This window comes from Pseudophryne corroboree, chromosome 5 (assembly GCF_028390025.1).
Source record: "Pseudophryne corroboree isolate aPseCor3 chromosome 5, aPseCor3.hap2, whole genome shotgun sequence".
Taxonomy (NCBI): Eukaryota; Metazoa; Chordata; class Amphibia; order Anura; family Myobatrachidae; genus Pseudophryne; species Pseudophryne corroboree.
The window spans coordinates 649,272,271-649,293,739 of NC_086448.1; the positions used below are offsets into that span (position 1 = coordinate 649,272,271).

Below are 21,469 nucleotides of genomic sequence, written 5' to 3' on the forward strand. Positions count from 1 at the left end.
GCTGGGTTGTACGAGTACAACTGTTTATTTAATTACTAGGTCTGTTTTCCAGGCCACTGTCTAATTTTGCTGAGGCTTCCAGTAAAAAACGCTGTTATCCCGGGAACGTGATTGTCATGTATTTCTAATTTCCCCAACCCTGTTACTATACACACACACACACACACACACACACACACACACACATATATATATTTATATATTATATATATATATATATATATATATAGAGAGAGAGAGAGAGAGAATATTTTGGTAGAGGTGGGCACTCAAACTTTCAGATATTCTTTAAGATGCCAGAACAAAATAATTATATATATGGAGAAAGGAATGCCACTATGGAAACAGTATGAATGCATAATCTACTTGAGTTTATTTAATGCAGGAAACAGCAACACAGGTAGTTTATGCATTATAACTATGTATACTATATACATATATGCATTACAACTAAATATATACAATATAGTGTTACAGGGTCCACACTCATGTCTTGGTACTATCTTGTTGAGGTAGCAACACATAAATGCAGAAACTGCTTCAAATGCATAAATTCAAAACAAGGGCGCCGTCAAGATCGCTAAGGACAGGAAATCTCCACTGGAAGACGGAGACCCTGGCCTTGGCACTCCCACAAAACAGAGGCGACTCATCTCCATTTTATGAAACGTAGACCATCGCAGCCCTCTCCCCACCCCCAATCGGCAGCAGGCTGTCAATCGCAAGCAAGGAAGCAGGATCTATACTGCACATATGCAGTACAGGTACTGCGCATGTGTGGTGTACTGAACATCGGTATACTGCATTTAAATAGCAATACTGTCTAGACATGAGTCAAGCCCATTGTATAAAACACTAAATAGTGTTGCAGCTGAGGAAGTGTTCCACTTAAATAAAAATACTTTACTGTGCAATGTATAACTTATTGCAGGGCCGTAACTAGGTGTGTGCCCGCGCCCCCACCCCTGCTGTTATCGCCCAGCTGCATTGGCCGGCTACCGCTCACATAGGTATCCATGCAGCACTGCAGCTCCCCCTCCGCTACCTCCCCGTGTGCTAAAAGAGATGACGTCTCTCCCAGCCCGCCCCCTGTCCACCCACAATGCCCTGCACTGCGAAGAGCGCAGCGTAGGGTGGGAAGAGGAGATATATGCAGGCTGGTCACAGGTAAGTATAATACTTACACACTCTCACTCAGACTCTGTCAGCCTAATGTGTAAAAAAAAAAGGGGGACTCTGCCTAACGTGTAAAACAGGGGGGGGGCTCTGCTGCCATAATGTGTAAAAAAGGGGGACTCTGCCTTCCATAATGTGTAAAAAGGGGGACTCTGCTGCCATAATGTGTAAAAAGGGGACTCTGCTGATGTAATGTGTAAAAAGGGGACTCTGCCTGCCGTAATGTGTAAAAGGGGACACTACCTGCCGTACTGTGTAATAGCGGGTTCTACCTGCTGTACTATGTAAAAGGGGACTCTACCTGCAGTAATGTGTAAAAGGGAGCTTTACCTGCCGTACTGCGTAAAAAAGGGTACTCTACCTTCCGTAATGTGTAAAAGGGAGCTCTGTGGCCACTCCTGTTTCCCATGAAGACACACCCCTATATTTTTGGCGCACACTGGCCCTGTTCTGTATATGGGGATGCTGTTTCTTGCACACAGCGCTAAAATGTAAATGTATAGTTACGGCACTGACTTATTGTACGTGCATTACCTTTTTATACAATATGTGGTGAAACTTCTTGTGTGAGAAATACTATCAGGACCTGAGGAGATGAACGTGGAGAGTCTGACAGGTACTGGCTAAGGGTAAACTAAGATTGAACACATTGACAAAACAACATTCTGCAAAACTGCATTGGTTTGCAAAGAAAAATAGTACTGAAGGAGCAGACATCTCCAGGCAATAGAATAAGTTGCATGGAGTAAGGGAATGTAGGTATATCCGATCCATGTGACATTTACACAGAATGCTTGAACTGTATTCGTGTGCCATTATGAGACGCTTGCTAAACAATATGGATCAATTACTTCTGGAAGAATTTCCCACATGCTGAGAAAATGGAAACTAGCTTGGCATGAATCTATGATATAGTGAAACTGAAACGGTGCATGCATGAGTTTCCACCAGAATCTTTTGGTCTTGGATCCCCACTGTGACTACCCACTTCTGCCTTGCTTGTCAATTGCTACTGTGCTTGCTTATATCCCTGCTGTTTACCTGTGCACCAGACCCCAAGTATTTGCCTGCTGTTGTGTGTGACTACAAGTGTATTAAACCCCTAGGCTCTCTCTGTCTGTGCCACTGATTGCTATTACATTGCCCACTAGTGTATCAATCTCTGGCCTGTCCAAACCATGCTCAATTCTACAGTAAATATAAACACTCAATAAACCAGTTCTGTTGGACATTTGCATTTAATATATTTCGGTCACATTTTGTTGGTTGCTCATTCCTTTTTGCCATATTCTTATTGTCCAATGCCATCGGAGTCCTTGGGGTATGTATGTTTACATTTGGGGGTTTTGGTAGATTTCCGGTTGGTTTGCAGTCTGCTGATTTACTAAAAACAAATCTGGCAGGAACTCTTACTTTAGAAAGCAATAGAACATCAGCTCACCATCAATGTTATTTTAAGTGGAAGAATACAAACCCACCCTAATTATAGACCTACCTGTGGCAAGCAATTTTGATTCAAACACTGATCAGGCTTTGTAGTAACAAAGTTGAAAAAAAGCATAATACTGTATGAAAATATATATATTCTGGTGTTGTCTGGAAGAAGGGGCTGGTGCTCCGAAACGTCACATCAATATACCAGTTTTTTTACATGATGTACCCTGTGAGTGCCGTTTATTTCCGCCTTTGGACATATATATATATATTCTAAAAAAAGGGTGAGCGCCCCCCAAATAGTTATTCTGCCACGGGCCTGAGAGCCTAGGCTAGTATTTAAAAATAGGGGGGAAATTATATTTCATCAATAGCCAGCACTAGGCTGAACCAGCAAGGGCATCTGATGCTATAGTGGGGGGATGGGGGTCACAGTGTGCAGTCCCATTGCCATAAGAGTAACCAGCAATACAATTGCAGCATCCTAGGGATTTTGACACCCCAAAAATGGCTAGCATCAGAAAGCTGTTGGGCGCAGTACAGATGAAGTAGACATTTTAACGGAATCATTTAATAAAAAGAATATGCCATCCACTAACCAGCATGGCAGAGAATACTTCCCAACTATTCTGATTGTTTATAATAAAGTGCATTCAGAATGGATGTGGAGCACCCACTGCCTGCATCTTGGAGGGTACAGTATGTGTTGTCATGCACTGTGTGGCCCCCTGCGACCCTGCCGTAGCCTACACTTTGTCCAAGTTGTAACTATTTTATACTATGTGACTCCATTTCAATAAAGCTGGTGTGCACACAATTGGAAATATTTTTGTAGCCATAGCAGAAAAAGTAGATTTTGTATTATATTCTTCAAAAAGCAAACGCTTGGGCCAGCACCATTCTGATAGAGCAGGTATTCCTGCAGATGCTAAAATCTGGAGCAGCAATCCTCTCTCCTTCCTATAACCACTTGCCTGGTTCAAACAGGAAAACGTTGTTGCTGATGAGCTCTCCACCCATGCCATCAATTGCCACTGTTAGTGTTATCGGTAAGAACCACCAAATTGGCTTACTGCCAGATGGAAGTCAAGTAGGACTTTACATTATCTTGATGAATGTCACACAATCTAAATGTTTAGCCAACATGGCGGTAGTAGTAATAGTCTTTGTTTATTCTAGACAGCAGCAAGTTTTACTGGGATAAACCTGAAATTGTTGGAACCCAAGCTTATTACTCTAATGGAACACAGTTTTACCGTGGACCAGGACTTGGAACCACTGCATACATCACCCAAAACAGAGTTCTAAGCAGAGATTTTCTCAAAGGGGGTGATGCATTCCTTCTTTTATCAGTGGATGGTAAGTGACACAATTATAGTACAATGTAGAAGATACAGAGGGGGATGTATCAAGCTTTGGAGAGCGATAAAGTGGAGCCAATCAAATTATAATTTTCATTTATCCAGCAGTTCTATGAAATGACAGCTACAAGCTGATTGGCTGCTTTGGGCAACATCTCCACTTTATCTCTCTCCAAGACTTGATACATCTTCCCTACAATAACATGTAAGAAATGTGACAAAATATTAGAGGTTGCTAAATTACAAAATAAACTAATCATTGATTGCTTTTTCTTATTTATGGCCTAGTTCATAATGAAAACATTTTGTTATCAGAAGCCCACAGTGACAGCAGGAAATCTCAAAATATAACTCTTTGCTTTTAAAATGCATGAGGGGGGGGGGGGGGGGGGGGGTGATATTACATTTGGAAGAATGACCACAAAGTGCATTCAGAAAAGTTGAACGAAGACAAATTCAAATGTTTGAAAAGTCAGTTGGGTGTCTGTTTTTTCCTGTCTATTACATGTCTGGTGGGACATTGGGGGTAATTCAGAGTTGGAGTTGATCACAACAGCAAATTTGTTAGTAGTTGGGCAAAACCATGTGCACTGCAGGGGGTGGGAGTGGGGGGCAGATATAACATGTGCTGAGAGAGTTAGATTAGGGTGGGGTGTGTTCAAAATGAAATCTAAATTGCAGTGTAAAACTAAAGCAGCCAGTATTTACCCTGCACAGAAACAAAATTACCCACCCAAATCTAACTCTCTCTACAAATGTTATATCTGCCACACCTGCAGTGCACATGGTTTTGCCCAACTGCTAACAAATTTGCTGCTACGATCAGGTCTGAATTACCCCCACTGTCCAAGCTGCTAACAAATTTGCTGCTACGATCAGGTCTGAATTACCCCCCATGGTTTTGCCCAACTGCTAACAAATTTGCTGCTGCAATCAACTCTGAATTACCCCCATTGCCAGGAACTGAATTTGCAGCTTAAAGTAAAATCTTATAATTAAAGTTAATATAAATATTACAGTAATGTAATATGAGGATCCAGCCCACTTGTATGTAGAAGGTAGGCTGACCATATTATCCCTTTAACCTGGGACACTCATGAATTACACAGGTTCTGTGTCTGGCTGACTACAAACCTGCATTTCACCTGGTTTTAAGCAGCCACAGAACCTGTGTAATTCATGAGTGTCCCAGGTTAAATGGTTAGTATGGTCAGCCTATAAGAATGCACAAAAGTAATACTATGTGACAGGAACGAGTAGCGCTGTGGTCTAAGTATTCTTGTTACATATACAGGTTGAGTATCCGATATCCAAATATTCCGAAATACGGAATATTCCGAAATACAGACTTTTTTGAGTGAGAGTGAGATAGTGAAACCTTTGATTTTTGATGGCTCAATGTACACAAACGTTGTTTAATACACAAAGTTATTAAAAATATTGTATTAAATGACCTTCAGGCTGTGTGTATAAGGTGTATATGAAACATAAATGAATTGTGTGAATGTACACACACTTTGTTTAATGCACAAAGTTATAAAAAATATTGTCTAAAATTACCTTCAGGCTGTGTGTATAGGGTGTATATGAAACATAAATGCATTATGTGCTTAGATTTAGGTCCCATCACCATGATATCTCATTATAGTATGCAATTATTCCAAAATACGGAAAAATCCCATATCCAAACTACCTCTGGTCCCAAGCATTTTGGATAAGGGATACTCAACCTGTATCTAAGCTATAGCTTTAATATAAGACAAGAGTAAAATATAATAGCAATGCACTGTTTCTAACATAAACTCATCATTCTAAATATATAAATAATGTCTAGTGCCTCTAGTCACTATTTTAAGGTATAATGCAAAAATAAGAATTTACTTACCGATAATTCTATTTCTCGTAGTCCGTAGAGGATGCTGGGGACTCCGTAAGGACCATGGGGAATAGCGGCTCCGCAGGAGACTGGGCACAAAAGTAAAGCTTTAGAACTACCTGGTGTGCACTGGCTCCTCCCCCTATGACCCTCCTCCAAGCCTCAGTTAGGATACTGTGCCCGGACGAGCGTACACAATAAGGAAGGATTTGGAATCCCGGGTAAGACTCATACCAGCCACACCAATCACACCGTATAACTCGTGATCTAAACCCAGTTAACAGCATGATAACAGAGGAGCCTCTAGAAAAGATGGCTCACTACAGCAATAACCCGATTTTTTGGTAACAATAACTATGTACCAGTATTGCAGACAATCCGCACTTGGGATGGGCGCCCAGCATCCACTACGGACTACGAGAAATAGAATTATCGGTAAGTAAATTCTTATTTTCTCTGACGTCCTAAGTGGATGCTGGGGACTCCGTAAGGACCATGGGGATTATACCAAAGCTCCCAAACGGGCGGGAGAGTGCGGATGACTCTGCAGCACCAAATGAGAGAACTCCAGGTCCTCCTCTGCCAGGGTATCAATTTTGTAGAATTTTACAAACGTATTTGCTCCTGACCAAGTAGCTGCTCGGCAAAGTTGTAAAGCCGAGACCCCTCGGGCAGCCGCCCAAGATGAGCCCACCTTCCTTGTGGAGTGGGCATTTACAGATTTTTGGCTGTGGCAGGCCTGCCACAGAATGTGCAAGCTGAATTGTACTACAAATCCAACGAGCAATAGTCTGCTTAGAAGCAGGAGCACCCAGCTTGTTGGGTGCATACAGGATAAACAGCGAGTCAGATTTTCTGACTCCAGCCATCCTGGAAACATATTTTCAGGGCCCTGACAACGTCTAGCAACTTGGAGTCCTCCAAGTCCCTAGTAGCCGCAGGCACCACAATAGGTTGGTTCACGTGAAACGCTGAAACCACCTTAGGGAGAAACTGAGGACGAGTCCTCAATTCCGCCCTGTCCGAATGGAAAATCAGATAAGGGCTTTTACAGGATAAAGCCGCCAATTCTGACACGCGCCTGGCCCAGGCCAGGGCCAACAGCATGACCACTTTCCATGTGAGATATTTTAACTCCACAGATTTAAGTGGTTCAAACCAATGTGACTTTTGGAACCCAAAAACTACATTGAGATCCCAAAGTGCCACTGGAGGCACAAAAGGAGGCTGTATATGCAGTACCCCTTTTACAAACGTCTGAACTTCAGGGACTGAAGCTAGTTCTTTTTGGAAGAAAATTGACAGGGCCGAAATTTGAACCTTAATGGACCCCAATTTCAGGCCCATAGACACTCCTGTTTGCAGGAAATGTAGGAATCGACCCAGTTGAATTTCCTCCGTCGGGCCTTACTGGCCTCGCACCACGCAACATATGTTCGCCAAATGCGGTGATAATGTTTTGCGGTTACATCCTTCCTGGCTTTGATCAGGATAGGGATGACTTCATCCGGAATGCCTTTTTTCCTTCAGGATCCGGCGTTCAACCGCCATGCCGTCAAACGCAGCCGCGGTAAGTCTCGGAACAGACAGGGTCCTTGCTGGAGCAGGTCCCTTTTTAGAGGTAGAGGCCACGGATCCTCCGTGAGCATCTCTTGAAGTTCTGGTTACCAAGTCCTTCTTGGCCAATCCAGAGCCACGAATATAGTGCTTACTCCTCTCCATCTTATCAATCTCAGTACCTTGGGTATGAGAGGCAGAGGAGGGAACACATACACTGACTGGTACACCCACGGTGTTACCAGAGCGTCTACAGCTATTGCCTGAGGGTCCCTTGACCTGGCGCAATACCTGTCGAGTTTTTCCCAACGGTTTATAATCATGTGGAAGACTTCTGGGTGAAGTCTCCACTCTCCCGGGTGGAGGTCGTGTCTGCTGAAGAAGTCTGCTTCCCAGTTGTCCACTCCCGGAATGAATACTGCTGACAGTGCTATCACATGATTTTCCGCCCAGCGAAGAATCCTTGCAGCTTCTGCCATTGCCCTCCTGCTTCTTGTGCCACCCTGTCTGTTTACGTGGGTGACTGCCGTGATGTTGTCCGACTGGATCAACACCGGCTGACCTTGAAGCAGAGGTCTTGCTAAGCTTAGAGCATTGTAAATGGCCCTTAGCTTCAGGATATTTATGTGAAGTGATGTCTCTAGGCTTGACCATAAGCCCTGGAAATTCCTTCCCTGTGTGACTGCTCCCCAGCCTCGCAGGCTGGCATCCGTGGTCACCAGGACCCAGTCCTGAATGCCGAATCTGCGGCCCTCTAGAAGATGAGCACTCTGCAACCACCACAGGAGGGACACCCTTGTCCTTGGTGACAGGGTTATCCGCTGATGCATCTGAAGATGCGACCCGGACCATTTGTCCAGCAGGTCCCACTGGAAAGTTCTTGCGTGGAATCTGCCGAATGGGATTGCTTCGTAGGAAGCCACCATTTTACCCAGAACCCTTGTGCATTGATGCACTGAGAGTTGGCTCGGTTTTAGGAGGTTCCTGACTAGCTCGGATAACTCCCTGGCTTTCTCCTCCGGGAGAAACACCTTTTTCTGGACTGTGTCCAGGATCATCCCTAGGAACAGAAGACGAGTCGTCGGAACCAGCTGCGATTTTGGAATATTGAGAATCCAATCGTGCTGCCGCAACACTACCTGAGATAGTGCTACACCGACCTCCAACTGTTCCCTGGATCTTACCCTTATCAGGGAATCGTCCAAGTAAGGGATAACTAAAATTCCCTTCCTTCGAAGGAATATCATCATTTCGGCCATTACCTTGGTAAAGACCCGGGGTGCCGTGGACCATCCATACGGCAGCGTCTGAACTGATAGTGACAGTTCTGTACCATAAACCTGAGGTACCCTTGGTGAGAAGGGTAAATTGGGACATGAAGGTAAGCATCCTTGATGTCCCGAGACATCATGTAGTCCCCTTCTTCCAGGTTCGCAATCACTGCTCTGAGTGACTCAATCTTGAATTTGAACCTCTGTATGTAAGTGTTCAAAGATTTTAGATTTAGAATCGGTCTCACCGAGCCGTCCGGCTTCGGTACCACAACAGTGTGGAATAATACCCCGTTCCCTGTTGCAGGAGGGGTACCTTGATTATCACCTGCTGGGAATACAGCTTGTGAATGGCTTCCAAAACTGTCTCCCTGTCAGAAGGAGACATCGCTAAAGCCGACTTTAGGAAACGGCGAGGGGGAGACGTCTCGAATTCCAATTTGTACCCCTGAGATATCACCTGAAGGATCCAGGGGTCTACTTGCGAGTGAGCCCACTGCGCGCTGAAATTCATTGAGACGGGCCCCCCACCGTGCCTGATTCTGCTTGTAAAGCCCCAGCGTCATACTGAGGGCTTGGCAGAGGCGGGAGAGGGTTTCTGTTCCTGGGAACTGGCTGATTTCTGCAGCCTTTTTCCTCTCCCTCTGTCACGGGGCAGAAATGAGGAACCTTTTGCCCGCTTGTCCACGAAAAGACTGCGCCTGATAATACGGCGTCTTCTCATGTTGAGAGGCGACCTGGGGTACAAACGTGGATTTCCCAGCTGTTGCCGTGGCCACCAGGTCTGAAAGACCGACCCCAAATAACTCCTCTCCTTAATAAGGCAATACTTTCAAATGCCGTTTGGAATCCGCATCACCTGACCACTGTCGTGTCCATAACCCTCTACTGGTAGAAATGGACAACGCACTTAGACTTGATGCCAGTCGGCAAATATTCCGCTGTGCATCACGCATATATAGAAATGCATCTTTCAAATGCTCTATAGGCAATAATATACTGTCCCTATCTAGGGTATCAATATTTTCAGTCAGGGAATCCGACCACACCAACCCAGCACTGCACATCCAGGCTGAGGCGATTGCTGGTCGCAGTATAACACCAGTATGTGTGTAAATACATTTTAGGATACCCTCCTGCTTTCTATCAGCAGGATCCTTAAGGGCGGCCATCTCAGGAGAGGGTAGAGCCCTTGTTCTTACAAGCGTGTGAGCGCTTTATTCACCCTAGGGGGTGTTTCCCAACGCACCCTAACCTCTGGCGGGAAAGGATATAATGCCAATAACATTTTAGAAATTATCAGTTGTTATCGGGGGAAACCCACGCATCATCACACACCTCATTTAATTTCTCAGATTCAGGAAAACTACAGGTAGTTTTTCCTCACCGAACATAATACCCCTTTTTGGTGGTACTCGTATTATCAGAAATGTGTAAAACATTTTTCATTGCCTCAATCATGTAACGTGTGGCCCTACTGGAAGTCACATTTGTCTCTTCACCGTCGACACTGGAGTCAGTATCCGTGTCGGCATCTATATCTGCCATCTGAGGTAACGGGCGCTTTAGAGCCCCTGACGGCCTATGAGACGTCTGGACAGGCACAAGCTGAGTAGCCGGCTGTCTCATGTCAACCACTGTCTTTTATACAGAGCTGACACTGTCACGTAATTCCTTCCAACAGTTCATCCACTCAGGTGTCGACCCCCTAGGGGGTGACATCACTATTACAGGCAATCTGCTCCGTCTCCACATCATTTTTCTCCTCATACATGTCGACACAAACGTACCGACACACAGCACACACACAGGGAATGCTCTGATAGAGGACAGGACCCCACTAGCCCTTTGGGGAGACAGAGGGAGAGTTTGCCAGCACACACCAGAGCGCTATATATATACAGGGATAACCTTATATAAGTGTTTTTCCCCTTATAGCTGCTGTATTGTTAATACTGCGCCTAATTAGTGCCCCCCTCTCTTTTTTAACCCTTTCTGTAGTGTAGTGACTGCAGGGGAGAGCCAGGGGAGCTTCCCTCCAACTGAGCTGTGAGGGAAAATGGCGCCAGTGTGCTGAGGAGATAGGCTCCGCCCCTTTTTCGCGGACTTTTCTCCTGCTTTTTTATGGATTCTGGCAGGGGTTAAAATTCATCCATATAGCCCTGGGGGCTATATGTGATGTATTTTCGCCAGCCAAGGTGTTTTTATTGCTGCTCAGGGCGCCCCCCCCCTAGCGCCCTGCACCCTCAGTGACCGAAGTGTGAAGTGTGCTGAGGAGCAATGGCGCACAGCTGCAGTGCTGTGCGCTACCTTGGTGAAGACAGGACGTCTTCTGCCGCCGATTTTCCGGACCTCTTCTGTCTTCTGGCTCTGTAAGGGGGCCGGCGGCGCGGCTCTGGGACCCATCCATGGCTGGGCCTGTGATCGTCCCTCTGGAGCTAATGTCCAGTAGCCTAAGAAGCCCAATCCACTCTGCACGCAGGTGAGTTCGCTTCTTCTCCCCTTAGTCCCTCGATGCAGTGAGCCTGTTGCCAGCAGGTCTCACTGAAAATAAAAAACCTAAAACTAAACTTTTCACTAAGCAGCTCAGGAGAGCCCCTAGTGTGCACCCTTCTCGTTCGGGCACAAAATCTAACTGATGCTTGGAGGAGGGTCATAGGGGGAGGAGCCAGTGCACACCAGGTAGTTCTAAAGCTTTACTTTTGTGCCCAGTCTCCTGCGGAGCCGCTATTCCCCATGGTCCTTACGGAGTCCCCAGCATCCACTTAGGACGTTAGAGAAATATAACGATGACTGAAGAATCATTACACTTTAATGTAGGCCCATAATATAGATTAGTGTGCTGCTTGGTGGCAGGTTTACAGGCTTGGCAGATGATTGATGTTAATACCTACTCAGCACTGAGGTCATGGGTTTGATATTCCCACCATGACCCAAACCGTGTGGCATACCTCCCGACTGTCCCGATTTTCACGGAACAGTCACGTTTTTTGGGACTGTCCCACCAGCAGGCCGAAGTGTCCCGCGGTGGGGGGCAGCGGGAGAGGGGACATGCCATCAACTCACAGAGCGCTGGGCATGCCCCCTCAATGACGAGATTGGGGGCATGGCTTGCAATTGTGGCACTCGCACAAAGCCACACCCCCTTTCCTATAGGCCACAACCCTTTTAAAAATCTGATGCGGCTACGCCGCACAAATGTCCCTCTCAGACTATCCCAAATGTTGGGAGGTATAGTGTGGAGTTTGTATATTCTTCCCATACTTGTGTGGGTTTCTTCCCACACTCCAAAAAAGTACTGGCAGGTTAATTAGAACCCAACAAAATTAACCCTAGCATGAATGTGTGTGCATGTACATGTGGTAGGGAAAATAGATTGTAAGCTCCACTGGGGCAGGGACTGATGTGAATGGCCAAATATTCTCTGTAAAGCGCTGCGGAATATGTGTGCGCTATATAAATAACTGGTAATAAATACTCAGCACTTCAGTAGAGAAAAAGGCTACCAGAAACCACTAGAGGCATTTTTTTTACAGTACAATGCATATAGTGGGCTGGGCTTTATTCCCTGGTATTGTATACATCAGGGCTGACCAAACCAGTCCTCGAGATCTACCAACAGTTCATGTTTTCTAGGCCTCCTGGAGATCTGTAGAATTGTCAGTTAGGAATGAATGCAGCACATCTTAATTAGTTATGACAACACCTGTGCTCCAGCTAGGTGGTCTGGAAAATGTGAACTGTTGGTAGATCTTGAGGACTGGTTTGGCCAGCCCTGGTATACATGAATCAGGACTCCCATGCAAAACATTATTTATAGATGCATGTAAAATGGAATAGTACTAGCTGCTCTGAGTATTATTACATACAGTGTGCATTAGTGCTGTAAATAGATAAGACTTACATAGATTGGAGACTCAGGTGAATTAGCCCCCATGTCACTCGGCCCTGGCGAGTGCTACATGATGCTACATGGGCCAGCTCCATGATTACATCACCTTCTTGGTCCAAAAAGCAGGCAAGTACAGTATCTGCAGGTCTACTACACTTGGCCTTTAGTCGGGAACCCAGCACCTAGCATATCGGCACCGGGATCCCGCTCGCCGGAATGCCGGCAGCAGGGCGAGCGCAAAAGAGCCCCTTGCGGGCTCGCTGTGCTCACCACGCTGCGGGTATGGTGGCGCGCTACGCTCGATAGGCTATTTATTCTCCCTCCAGGAGGGGTCGAGGACACACCAAGAGGGGAAATAGTTGTCGGTCTCCCGGCGGTCGGGATCCCGGTGCCATTATGCTGAGCGCAGGATCCCGACAGCTGAGATATCATGTGCCACACGTATCCGCAAAATAATGTAAATTGCACAAACTAAGCTGTAAGGTGTCAAACTCACCTGCATTCTTAAATTGTATTTAGACATGCATGCTACTAGCAATAGCACTGAAAAATGCAAGGTACAGAAACTGCCAGTTGGTATACGGCCTAGGTAATGTGCTACTATTGCTGCTGTTTTTATGTTTTTTTTTACCAGATATTAGTCATCTAAATACAACTCAGCCAATACCTCCATCCACTGCTGCACCACCAAGTACTACTACTATTACTAATACAAGTGCTGCTAGTACTACCACTACTACTTCTCCTAGTACTACTACGACTACTGCTGCTAGTACTACCACTTCTACTTCTCCTAGTACTACTACTGCTGCTGCTGCTAGTACTACCACTACTACTTCTCCTAGTACTACTACTGCTGCTGCTGCTAGTACTACCACTACTACTTCTCCTAGTACTACTACTGCTGCTGCTGCTAGTACTACCACTACTACTTCTCCTAGTACTACTACGACTACTGCTGCTAGTACTACTACTACTACTTCTCCTAGTACTACTACGACTACTGCTGCTAGTACTACTACTACTACTTCTCCTAGTACTACTACTGCTGCTAGTACTACCACTACTACTACTACTACAACAACATCATCTGGAACAAGAACTACAATCAATGACCCATCTCATCCCTGTTATGGTTATAGCTGTGAAAATGATGGTGTCTGTACCCTGGAAGATAGTAAGCCAGTCTGCAGGTAAAGTTATGATGCACCATTGTATTTTACATCATTGTGAACTAGATATATTTCTGCTATGAATGGAAAATGTGGGCGTGATCTTGGAATGGATCTTTTGTGCTCGTATTATGAAATGGTTGTGAAATACAATTCTAATTGAATAACTCTCTCCACTCCACTCTCTAAATATATATATATGTTGTTTGAAGTGGGAATTTAGAAGTGGGGAAATATCAATCAAAATGCCAGGGATCACTCCAGGCCCCCAAAAGCTTGAAAAATTATGAGGGGCACATTCACCCTCCAACCCCTCCCTCCCTACCCCAAATCAGCCTCATTCACCGTGTTTCTCTATCTCCAGCCATCTTCTCATCTCCCCGTGCATCTATGCCTCACACCCACCCCTTTACTTTGTCGCTCAGCCTCATCCCACCCCCAGTGTCTCTCAACCTCATTCCCCACGCTGTGACTTTCATCCTCACCCCATCCTGTCTCTCACCCTCATTCCCCACCTTGTGTCACTCAGCCTCATTCCCCACCCTGTGTCACTCAGTCTCATACCCCAGTGACTTTTATCCTCACCCCATCTGTCTCTCAGCATCACCCCGTCCCATGACATCACTAATGACACTAAAAAAATAAAATTAATAAATGTATAAATTTAGATCCTCTAATAACCTTGATTGAAACTAAAAGAAGCAAATTGCTAGAAAAACACACAGATCTGGTCATAGCCAGAGATATAGCATGAACTTGGGTATACACCATTACAATTACATCTTCTCAAAGTGGCCCATCTTTCATCGTCAATTGGGACTGGAAGGTTGGCTTCCCAATCCAGCTCATGACGTTCCCATGCAGGGGGGAGCCATAGCGAACACTGAACTGTAAATTATAGAAGTATTGCCTTTACCACCTATTGAGTATAGACAAAGTCGTTCAAATGGGTACATCTGGGATGGGATTTGGTTTGAGAACTGATAAAGCAAATTATCTGGAAGTGCTGATATTGACATGAGGAGGGCCGATGATTATGACCCTGAAGGTCTGTAAAAGATGAGAGAGCAAACGTACCCTGCATATGTAAAAATGGTCAATTTTGCTGGCGTTAACACCTCCCACCTGTACTAGGCACACTTACCACCACCACCCATTACTGGGCACACTCACCCTTCACTGTGCATATGTGTATCAGAAACAGTTACACACCACTCCCAACGTATGTGCTGCAGCCTACTACACTTCACTGTGATATGCCTACTGGGGTGGTCTTCAGTTTGCCTACTGTTGGATCCCGGCGCCGGCATCCTGACACCAGGCATACCGACACCTTTTCTCCCTCTTGGGGGTCCACGACCCCCCTAAAGGGAGAATGGATAGCGTGGCGCGCATAGCCCACAAGGTGCTCATTTTCGCTTGCCCAACTGTCGGTATGCCGGCGGTCGGGATTCCAGTGCCTGTATGCTGGCCGCCGGCATACCATACTACACCCGCCTACTGGACAGACACCCTTCCTTAAGGGGCACAATCCCAGTCCTTCCCCATAGCCCTATGCACCCACTGGGGACAGGCGACTACTACAGATCATTATGCCATTCCTCAGTGCACACTAAGCCCTTCTACCAGCCACATGGATTCTAAGGCCTATACGTAGGTAGATATATATATATGTTGAAGGTAACTAGTGATGCAGAATTAGGGATAAGTAAAAGATCCTGCACAGCTAGTAAAATAGTGTTTTATCATAAAGAAAGCCATTAATCTTTGAGACTACAGGTAGAAGAAATGTATCAACAAATTGTGCCAGTGGTTTATTTAAAAGGATCAAATGGCTGAGATTATATGGTCACCGGGAGGTTTTTCAATTTTTTGATTGATGTTTGGTAAGTAATTGATGTATACCATCTTGGGTTTTTCAGTCTTACAGCGTCTGACTTTGTGATGCACCCAATGTTGGTGTCTATGGTTATCAAGTCATTAGTATGATTTTTTAATATCAAAGTGGGTTCTTACTCTAGTTGTTTTTTTTCTACAATCAGAGCATTTTAGATGTGAAATTATTTCTTCATTATGGGTAGATTAGTCCTGAAGGACATTTACACTTGTTGATAGTTGTCCAAGCAAGTGTACCTGCTCCGGTCTTAATGTGGATTGTCATGGGCTTGGTCTAAAGACTGTACCAAAGGTTATCTCTAGGAATGCAGAGAGACTAGACTTGGATAAAAATAATATAACAAGGATTACAAACACAGATTTTGTTGGCATGAAAAATCTTTGTGTGCTGCACTTGGAAGACAACCAAATCAGTATCATAGAGCGAGGCGCATTTCAAGACCTAAAGCAGTTAGAGAGAATGCGCCTGAACAAGAATAAATAGCAAATCCTCCCAGAACTGCTATTCCAGAATACTGTCAAGCTGACCAGACTACCCTGAGACCATATTTGGATTAAAAAACAGGGGACTGATATGCGTTGAGACAAGCCATATTCTGGTACGCAATTCCATTATTTGCGTTCTGGAGAGAACTACTACACCATAGGCTATTCTTTTTGGTTTATAGATTTGTTGGCTACATTTTAGCGTGTGGCATCCCGAAGAACTAAGCAGCCACCCAAAGAAGTGGAGGGTGTGGATACAGGGCTATTGAGCCCAGTTGTGTCCTTGAGATGCCCGATGCATTCCATAAATTTGGATACAGGAAATAAAATATACAACGGACTGTGGACATTTGAATATCCTGTAATCATACGGTTGATACAGGAATATCTGATTGGGACTAGCGCACTGATCTATACACTTTTTTTTTTTTACAATAGTTTTTATTGAAGTTTATGAATAGCAGTTACAAATTCAATAAAGAGCATTTAGATATAAAACAGCGGAGTATTAGCTATCATTTCTATAAAGAAGTCAGTTAAACATAGATGTAGAGAAAAGAAAAAGAAACAAATAGAGCTGAAAGAGAAAGAGAAAAAAAAAAAAAAAAAGGGGGGGGGGGGGGGGAGGGGAAGGGGAGAAGCCAACATGCCTATCTGTATGGTAAACAATATAGTCAAGAATATTAACTTCATTGAGACACATGAACCTATAGGAAATTAGGAGATCTCCTGACCTGAGGTCTATGTGGTCAAATTCATTTCTAGCTCAAATTTATGTGCATAAGGGGGGTGATATAAGATTGTCCATGGTAAGGTGTGGGATGTCAACCCAGGGGGAGTTACTTCTTCTGATATAGTCATCCCATTTCAGCCAACCAGCAATAACACGGGAGCCAGACTGGGAATATTGTTTACCTGACGTTTCAAAGACATGATGATTATGAATTTTCTTTTTAATGGCTATAATGTCAGGTAATTTTGCTGATTTCCATAATTGGGCTATGGAGGCTTTCGAAGCTATAAGAATGTGTCCCAGTAAGTACGTATCTGAGACAGCTACGTGCGGGTGGGGGTAGTGAAATAGGGCTATAAGAGGGTCCAAGGGGACAGTATATCCAAGCACATCTGAGATTAGGACAAAAACTTCTTTCCACAAAGGTTGTAACATTGGGCAGGACCAAAACACATGCATAATGTTCCCAATCTGTCCACACCCCCTCCAGCAGTAGGGGGAGACATCCGGCCATATCTTATGCAGCCGATCTGGGGTGAGGTATGCTCTGTGGATTAATTTAAAAAACATTTCCGAATGACCTATACAGCGTGAAATTTTAAAGCATGAGTGATAAATTCTCAACCATATCTCTTCAGTGAATACATTGGGCAGGTCAGCTTCCCACCTACTTTGGGACCCAAACGTATGGGTCGTCATTTCTGAAATTAAGTAATTATACCATCTGGAGACATTGCCTCTACTCTGTTTGGTGCGAGCAAGAAGAGGGAGCATCTTGGGAAGATATTTAATAGCTGAGGGGTTGGGGCGATGTCTGGAGAGCCAGTTTCGTATTTGGAGATACTTATAGAAGTCCTGTTTCTGAATGTGGAAATGCGTTTGCAAATGGGTGAATGGGACTAACATACCCTGTGAATGGATATCCTGGAGCGTCAGTAGGCCCCGGTCTGACCAGGAGCGTAGGGACAGGTTGGGGATCATTAGAGTTATCGTTTTTAATGAAAGCTGGGGGAAAGGGAGAGATTGCTTAGCTTCGGGTGAGAGGAGAGTATGCCAGGCAGTTAATGTGCATTGGATCGCTTTATTTTTATGAATTGACATAGGGATAGCAGACATTGGGAGCCACAACAGATCTGCCAGGCAGAATGGAGACACTGTTGTCTGTTCGACAAGTACCCATGGTTTCACTGTATCTACGTCGATCCAATCTCTGATTTGGCTCAAAATGCACGCTTTGTGGTAGTTTTCTATATCAGGGTAGGCTGCTCCTCCCTTGACCTTAGGGGCTGAAAGAGTGGATCTAGCTATTTTAGGTTTTTTCCCCGCCCAGATGTAGTTGGAAAGGATCTTATTAAAATCGTTACAAGTCTTCTTCGGGAGAGGACGAGGGATAGTTCTAAAAAGGTACATTAGCTTCGGTAGGAGCACCATTTTTGCCGCCGCCACGCGCCCAAGCCAGGAGACATCCTGCAACATCCAGTCTTTGGTAAGTGTTCTAAATGCTGCTAGAAGTGGGTCAAAGTTACATGTCAGGAGATCTTCCTCCCTAGAGAGGTGGACTCCCAGGTATCGAAGGGATAGTGATTGCCAGGAGTATTTGTATTTTGTTTTCAGGGAGAGGACTCCGTCTGTATTTATGTTCAGTGGGAGGGCTTCGGTTTTAGCGGTATTAAGCTTGTAGTACGACATTTTAGCATATTGGTCAAGGATAGCATGTAGGTGGGGTAAGGAGGATCTCGGTTGCAAGAGACAGAGCAAAATATCATCTGCAAAGAGACTTATCTTGTGCTGTTTCCCGCCTATATGGGGACCCAAGATTAGATTATCTCTTCTAATACATTCCGCTAATGGTTCAATCGCTAGAGCGAATATTAATGGGGACAGGGGGCATCCTTGTCGGGTACCATTAGTAATTTCAAATCTCGTAGAATGGCACCCATTCGTGAATACTCTAGCTGATGGGCAGGAATATAGGGCTAATATAGAGTTAAGAAAGCGGCCTCTAATGCCAAACCTGCGGAGTGTATGCTGCATATAATTCCAATGGAGTCTGTCGAATGCCTTTTCGGCATCAAGTGAGAGGAGCAAGAGAGGTTGATCAGCCTGTCGGCAGTGTTCAATGATATTGATCACTCTCCTAGTGTTATCAGAAGCCTGTCTACCTACCACAAATCCAACTTGATCCGGGTCGATCAGGGCGGGTAAAAGGGGAGCAAGTCTATTTGCTATTAGTTTCGCAAAAAGTTTGACATCAACATTGAGCAAAGCTATGGGGCGATAGTTTTGGACGGAAGTGGGTGATTTGCCGGGTTTCGGGATTGTTACAATTTGGGATTCTAGCATTTCTTTCGGGAAATAGGAGTTGGTGGAGGCTTCATGAAACACATTTAATAAGGTAGGGGCGAGCAGTTTATCAAATTGCTTATAGAAGTTAGACGGGTATCCGTCTGGGCCAGGGGCCTTATTAAGGGGAAGGGAGTTAATAGCCGTGTTTATTTCCTCCAGAGTCCATGGGGAGTCAATGAGTTCAGTGTCTTGTTTCGACAAAGATGGGAGGGGGAGAGTCTGGAGGAACTCAGAAATTTCCAGAGGCTCAGGTTGAGGAGTATCAGGGTCATTTTTTAAATTATATAATTGGCAGTAGTAGTCCGCGAACGCGTTGGCTATATCTGAGGGGTCCATAACTTTGGTGCCCTTGGAATTATATACTGCTTGTATCCGTTCTCGAGCTCTGCGTCCACGAAGTTTACGAGCAAGAAGTCTTCCCGCTCTATTGCCTAAGGAATAATATGTTTGGTTAAGCCGCTGAATGTTGCGGTGGACCTCAGCAAGCGCAAAGGAATTAACTTTGTCCCTGGCTGATAGTAGCTTAGAGAAAATGGCTTTGTTTGAGGGGTCTTTTTTATGGGCCTTCTCTAGTGAAGCGACCTCCTGCTCCGCAGAGGCCAGCTGTTGGCGTGAGTCTCGTTTCAATTTAGCCGCGATTTGTATCGCTGAGCCTCGGACCACGGCTTTCAACGCACACCAATGGGTGAACGTAGAGGTGTCTGATGGTTGATTAGTGCATAAGTACAATTCCAAAGCCGCCTGTACAGCCTGTAGGCCCTCAGGTTTATTTAATAGATGGGAACCTAATCTCCAGGGTCCCGGGGGGGCATTATATGAGAAGACATCCCAGCTCAGAAATAGAGGGGAATGGTCCGACCACGTCATTGGCAAGATGGTAATCTTGCGTATAGAGGCTAACGTTGGTCTATCTGCAATGGCCATGTCAATTCGGGAGTATGATCTATGTACATGTGAATAAAAGGTGTAGTCTCGTGTCGTGGGATTTTTAACTCTCCAGGCATCATACCAGTTGTATTCAGCTAATAAAGTTTTAAAGGGCCCGGCTGACTTATGGGGTTTTAGCAGATGAGGAAGTATAGGCGGGTTGGATCTATCTATGTTAGAATCCGGGGCTATATTAAAATCGCCCAGAAGCAAAACAGCTCCCCTGGACTTCTCCTGGAGGGTTTGAAAGAGCTTTCTACAAAAAGGAATCTGCTTGGTGTTAGGCGCGTAGCAGCAGGCAATGGTTACCTCAACTTTTTCCAGATGGCCAACCAGTATTAGGTATCTGCCATCTGGGTCTGAGTATTGGGTCGAAAGCACAAACGGGCAGTTATGGGCTATAAGAATAGCTACCCCAGCCTTCTTAACAGGGCCATTGGCCGTATAACATTGGGGGTATTTAGGGTTAGAGAAACGTGGGGGATTAGTACTTGGGAAGTGTGTCTCTTGCACGGCTGCAATATGTGCTTTTTGTTTAGTGAAATAAGTAAGGGCTAGTTTCCTCTTGTGGGGAGAGTTCAGCCCCTTAGCGTTAATTGAGATAACATTCACCATGGGTCAAGAAAAGGGACTGCGTAGCATAAGCGACTCAAAGGATGTAAATAAAACATACTCGACAATAGAGGTGACGTAGATTGGCTTACAAAACTGGGAGATGGGAAAAAAACAAAAATAAAACGTGGAAAATAAAAAACAACAAAGAACATAACTAGTCTCCCTTGAGACCAGAACCAGACGCCTTGACCAGGCATCTGTGTAAAACTTTTGGGGGTTAGTGGCATGACAACCATCCACCACCCCCGCCCAGGGATATGTGTGAACCTCCAACCCAGCCCCGCCCCCCCCGAGTCCCCCCCCCCCCCCCCGCACCGCCCGGGATTTACCCACGGCGCCCCGGAGGAGGGAGGGGGGGCCCCAGGGGGGGGGGAAGCCAAGCCAGGCGTCCAGTATCGTTAAATCTACATATTGTAATAAACCGAAATAGGTAACCGTAACAAGAAGGAGGAGAGGAAAAAACTTTGAGTTGACCGGTCTATCTTAAAGGTAGTTCTTGGCCACACACATCCTCCTCTTAAATTTAAACCTCTCAAAGAACATGAATATATTAGAACGCTGAAAAAGCTGGAGAGAACATTAACCTGTTAGGTGAAAGGAGGGAATGCATGTATCAAAGCAATATATACTTTAAATGCGACATATGAAGAGTCAGCCATCGCCTAGACTTGACTCCTACTTCACTGTGGACCAGTCCTGTTGAAGTCTACGCTGAGGAGAGGAATCT

General features: G+C 45.1%; 1 protein-coding gene across 1 annotated transcript in view; it reads left to right on the top strand.

The window, feature by feature from the left end:
* The window catches only part of LOC134929649 (meprin A subunit beta-like), a 118,662-nt gene that overhangs the window by 81,435 nt on the left and 15,758 nt on the right, over positions 1-21,469 (top strand). Inside the window, exons 12-14 of the mRNA XM_063925229.1 lie at positions 3,790-3,969; positions 13,202-13,357; positions 13,640-13,760. Of these exons, the coding sequence (XP_063781299.1) occupies positions 3,790-3,969; positions 13,202-13,357; positions 13,640-13,760 (457 nt within the window). The remainder of the gene's footprint in view (positions 1-3,789; positions 3,970-13,201; positions 13,358-13,639; positions 13,761-21,469) is intronic.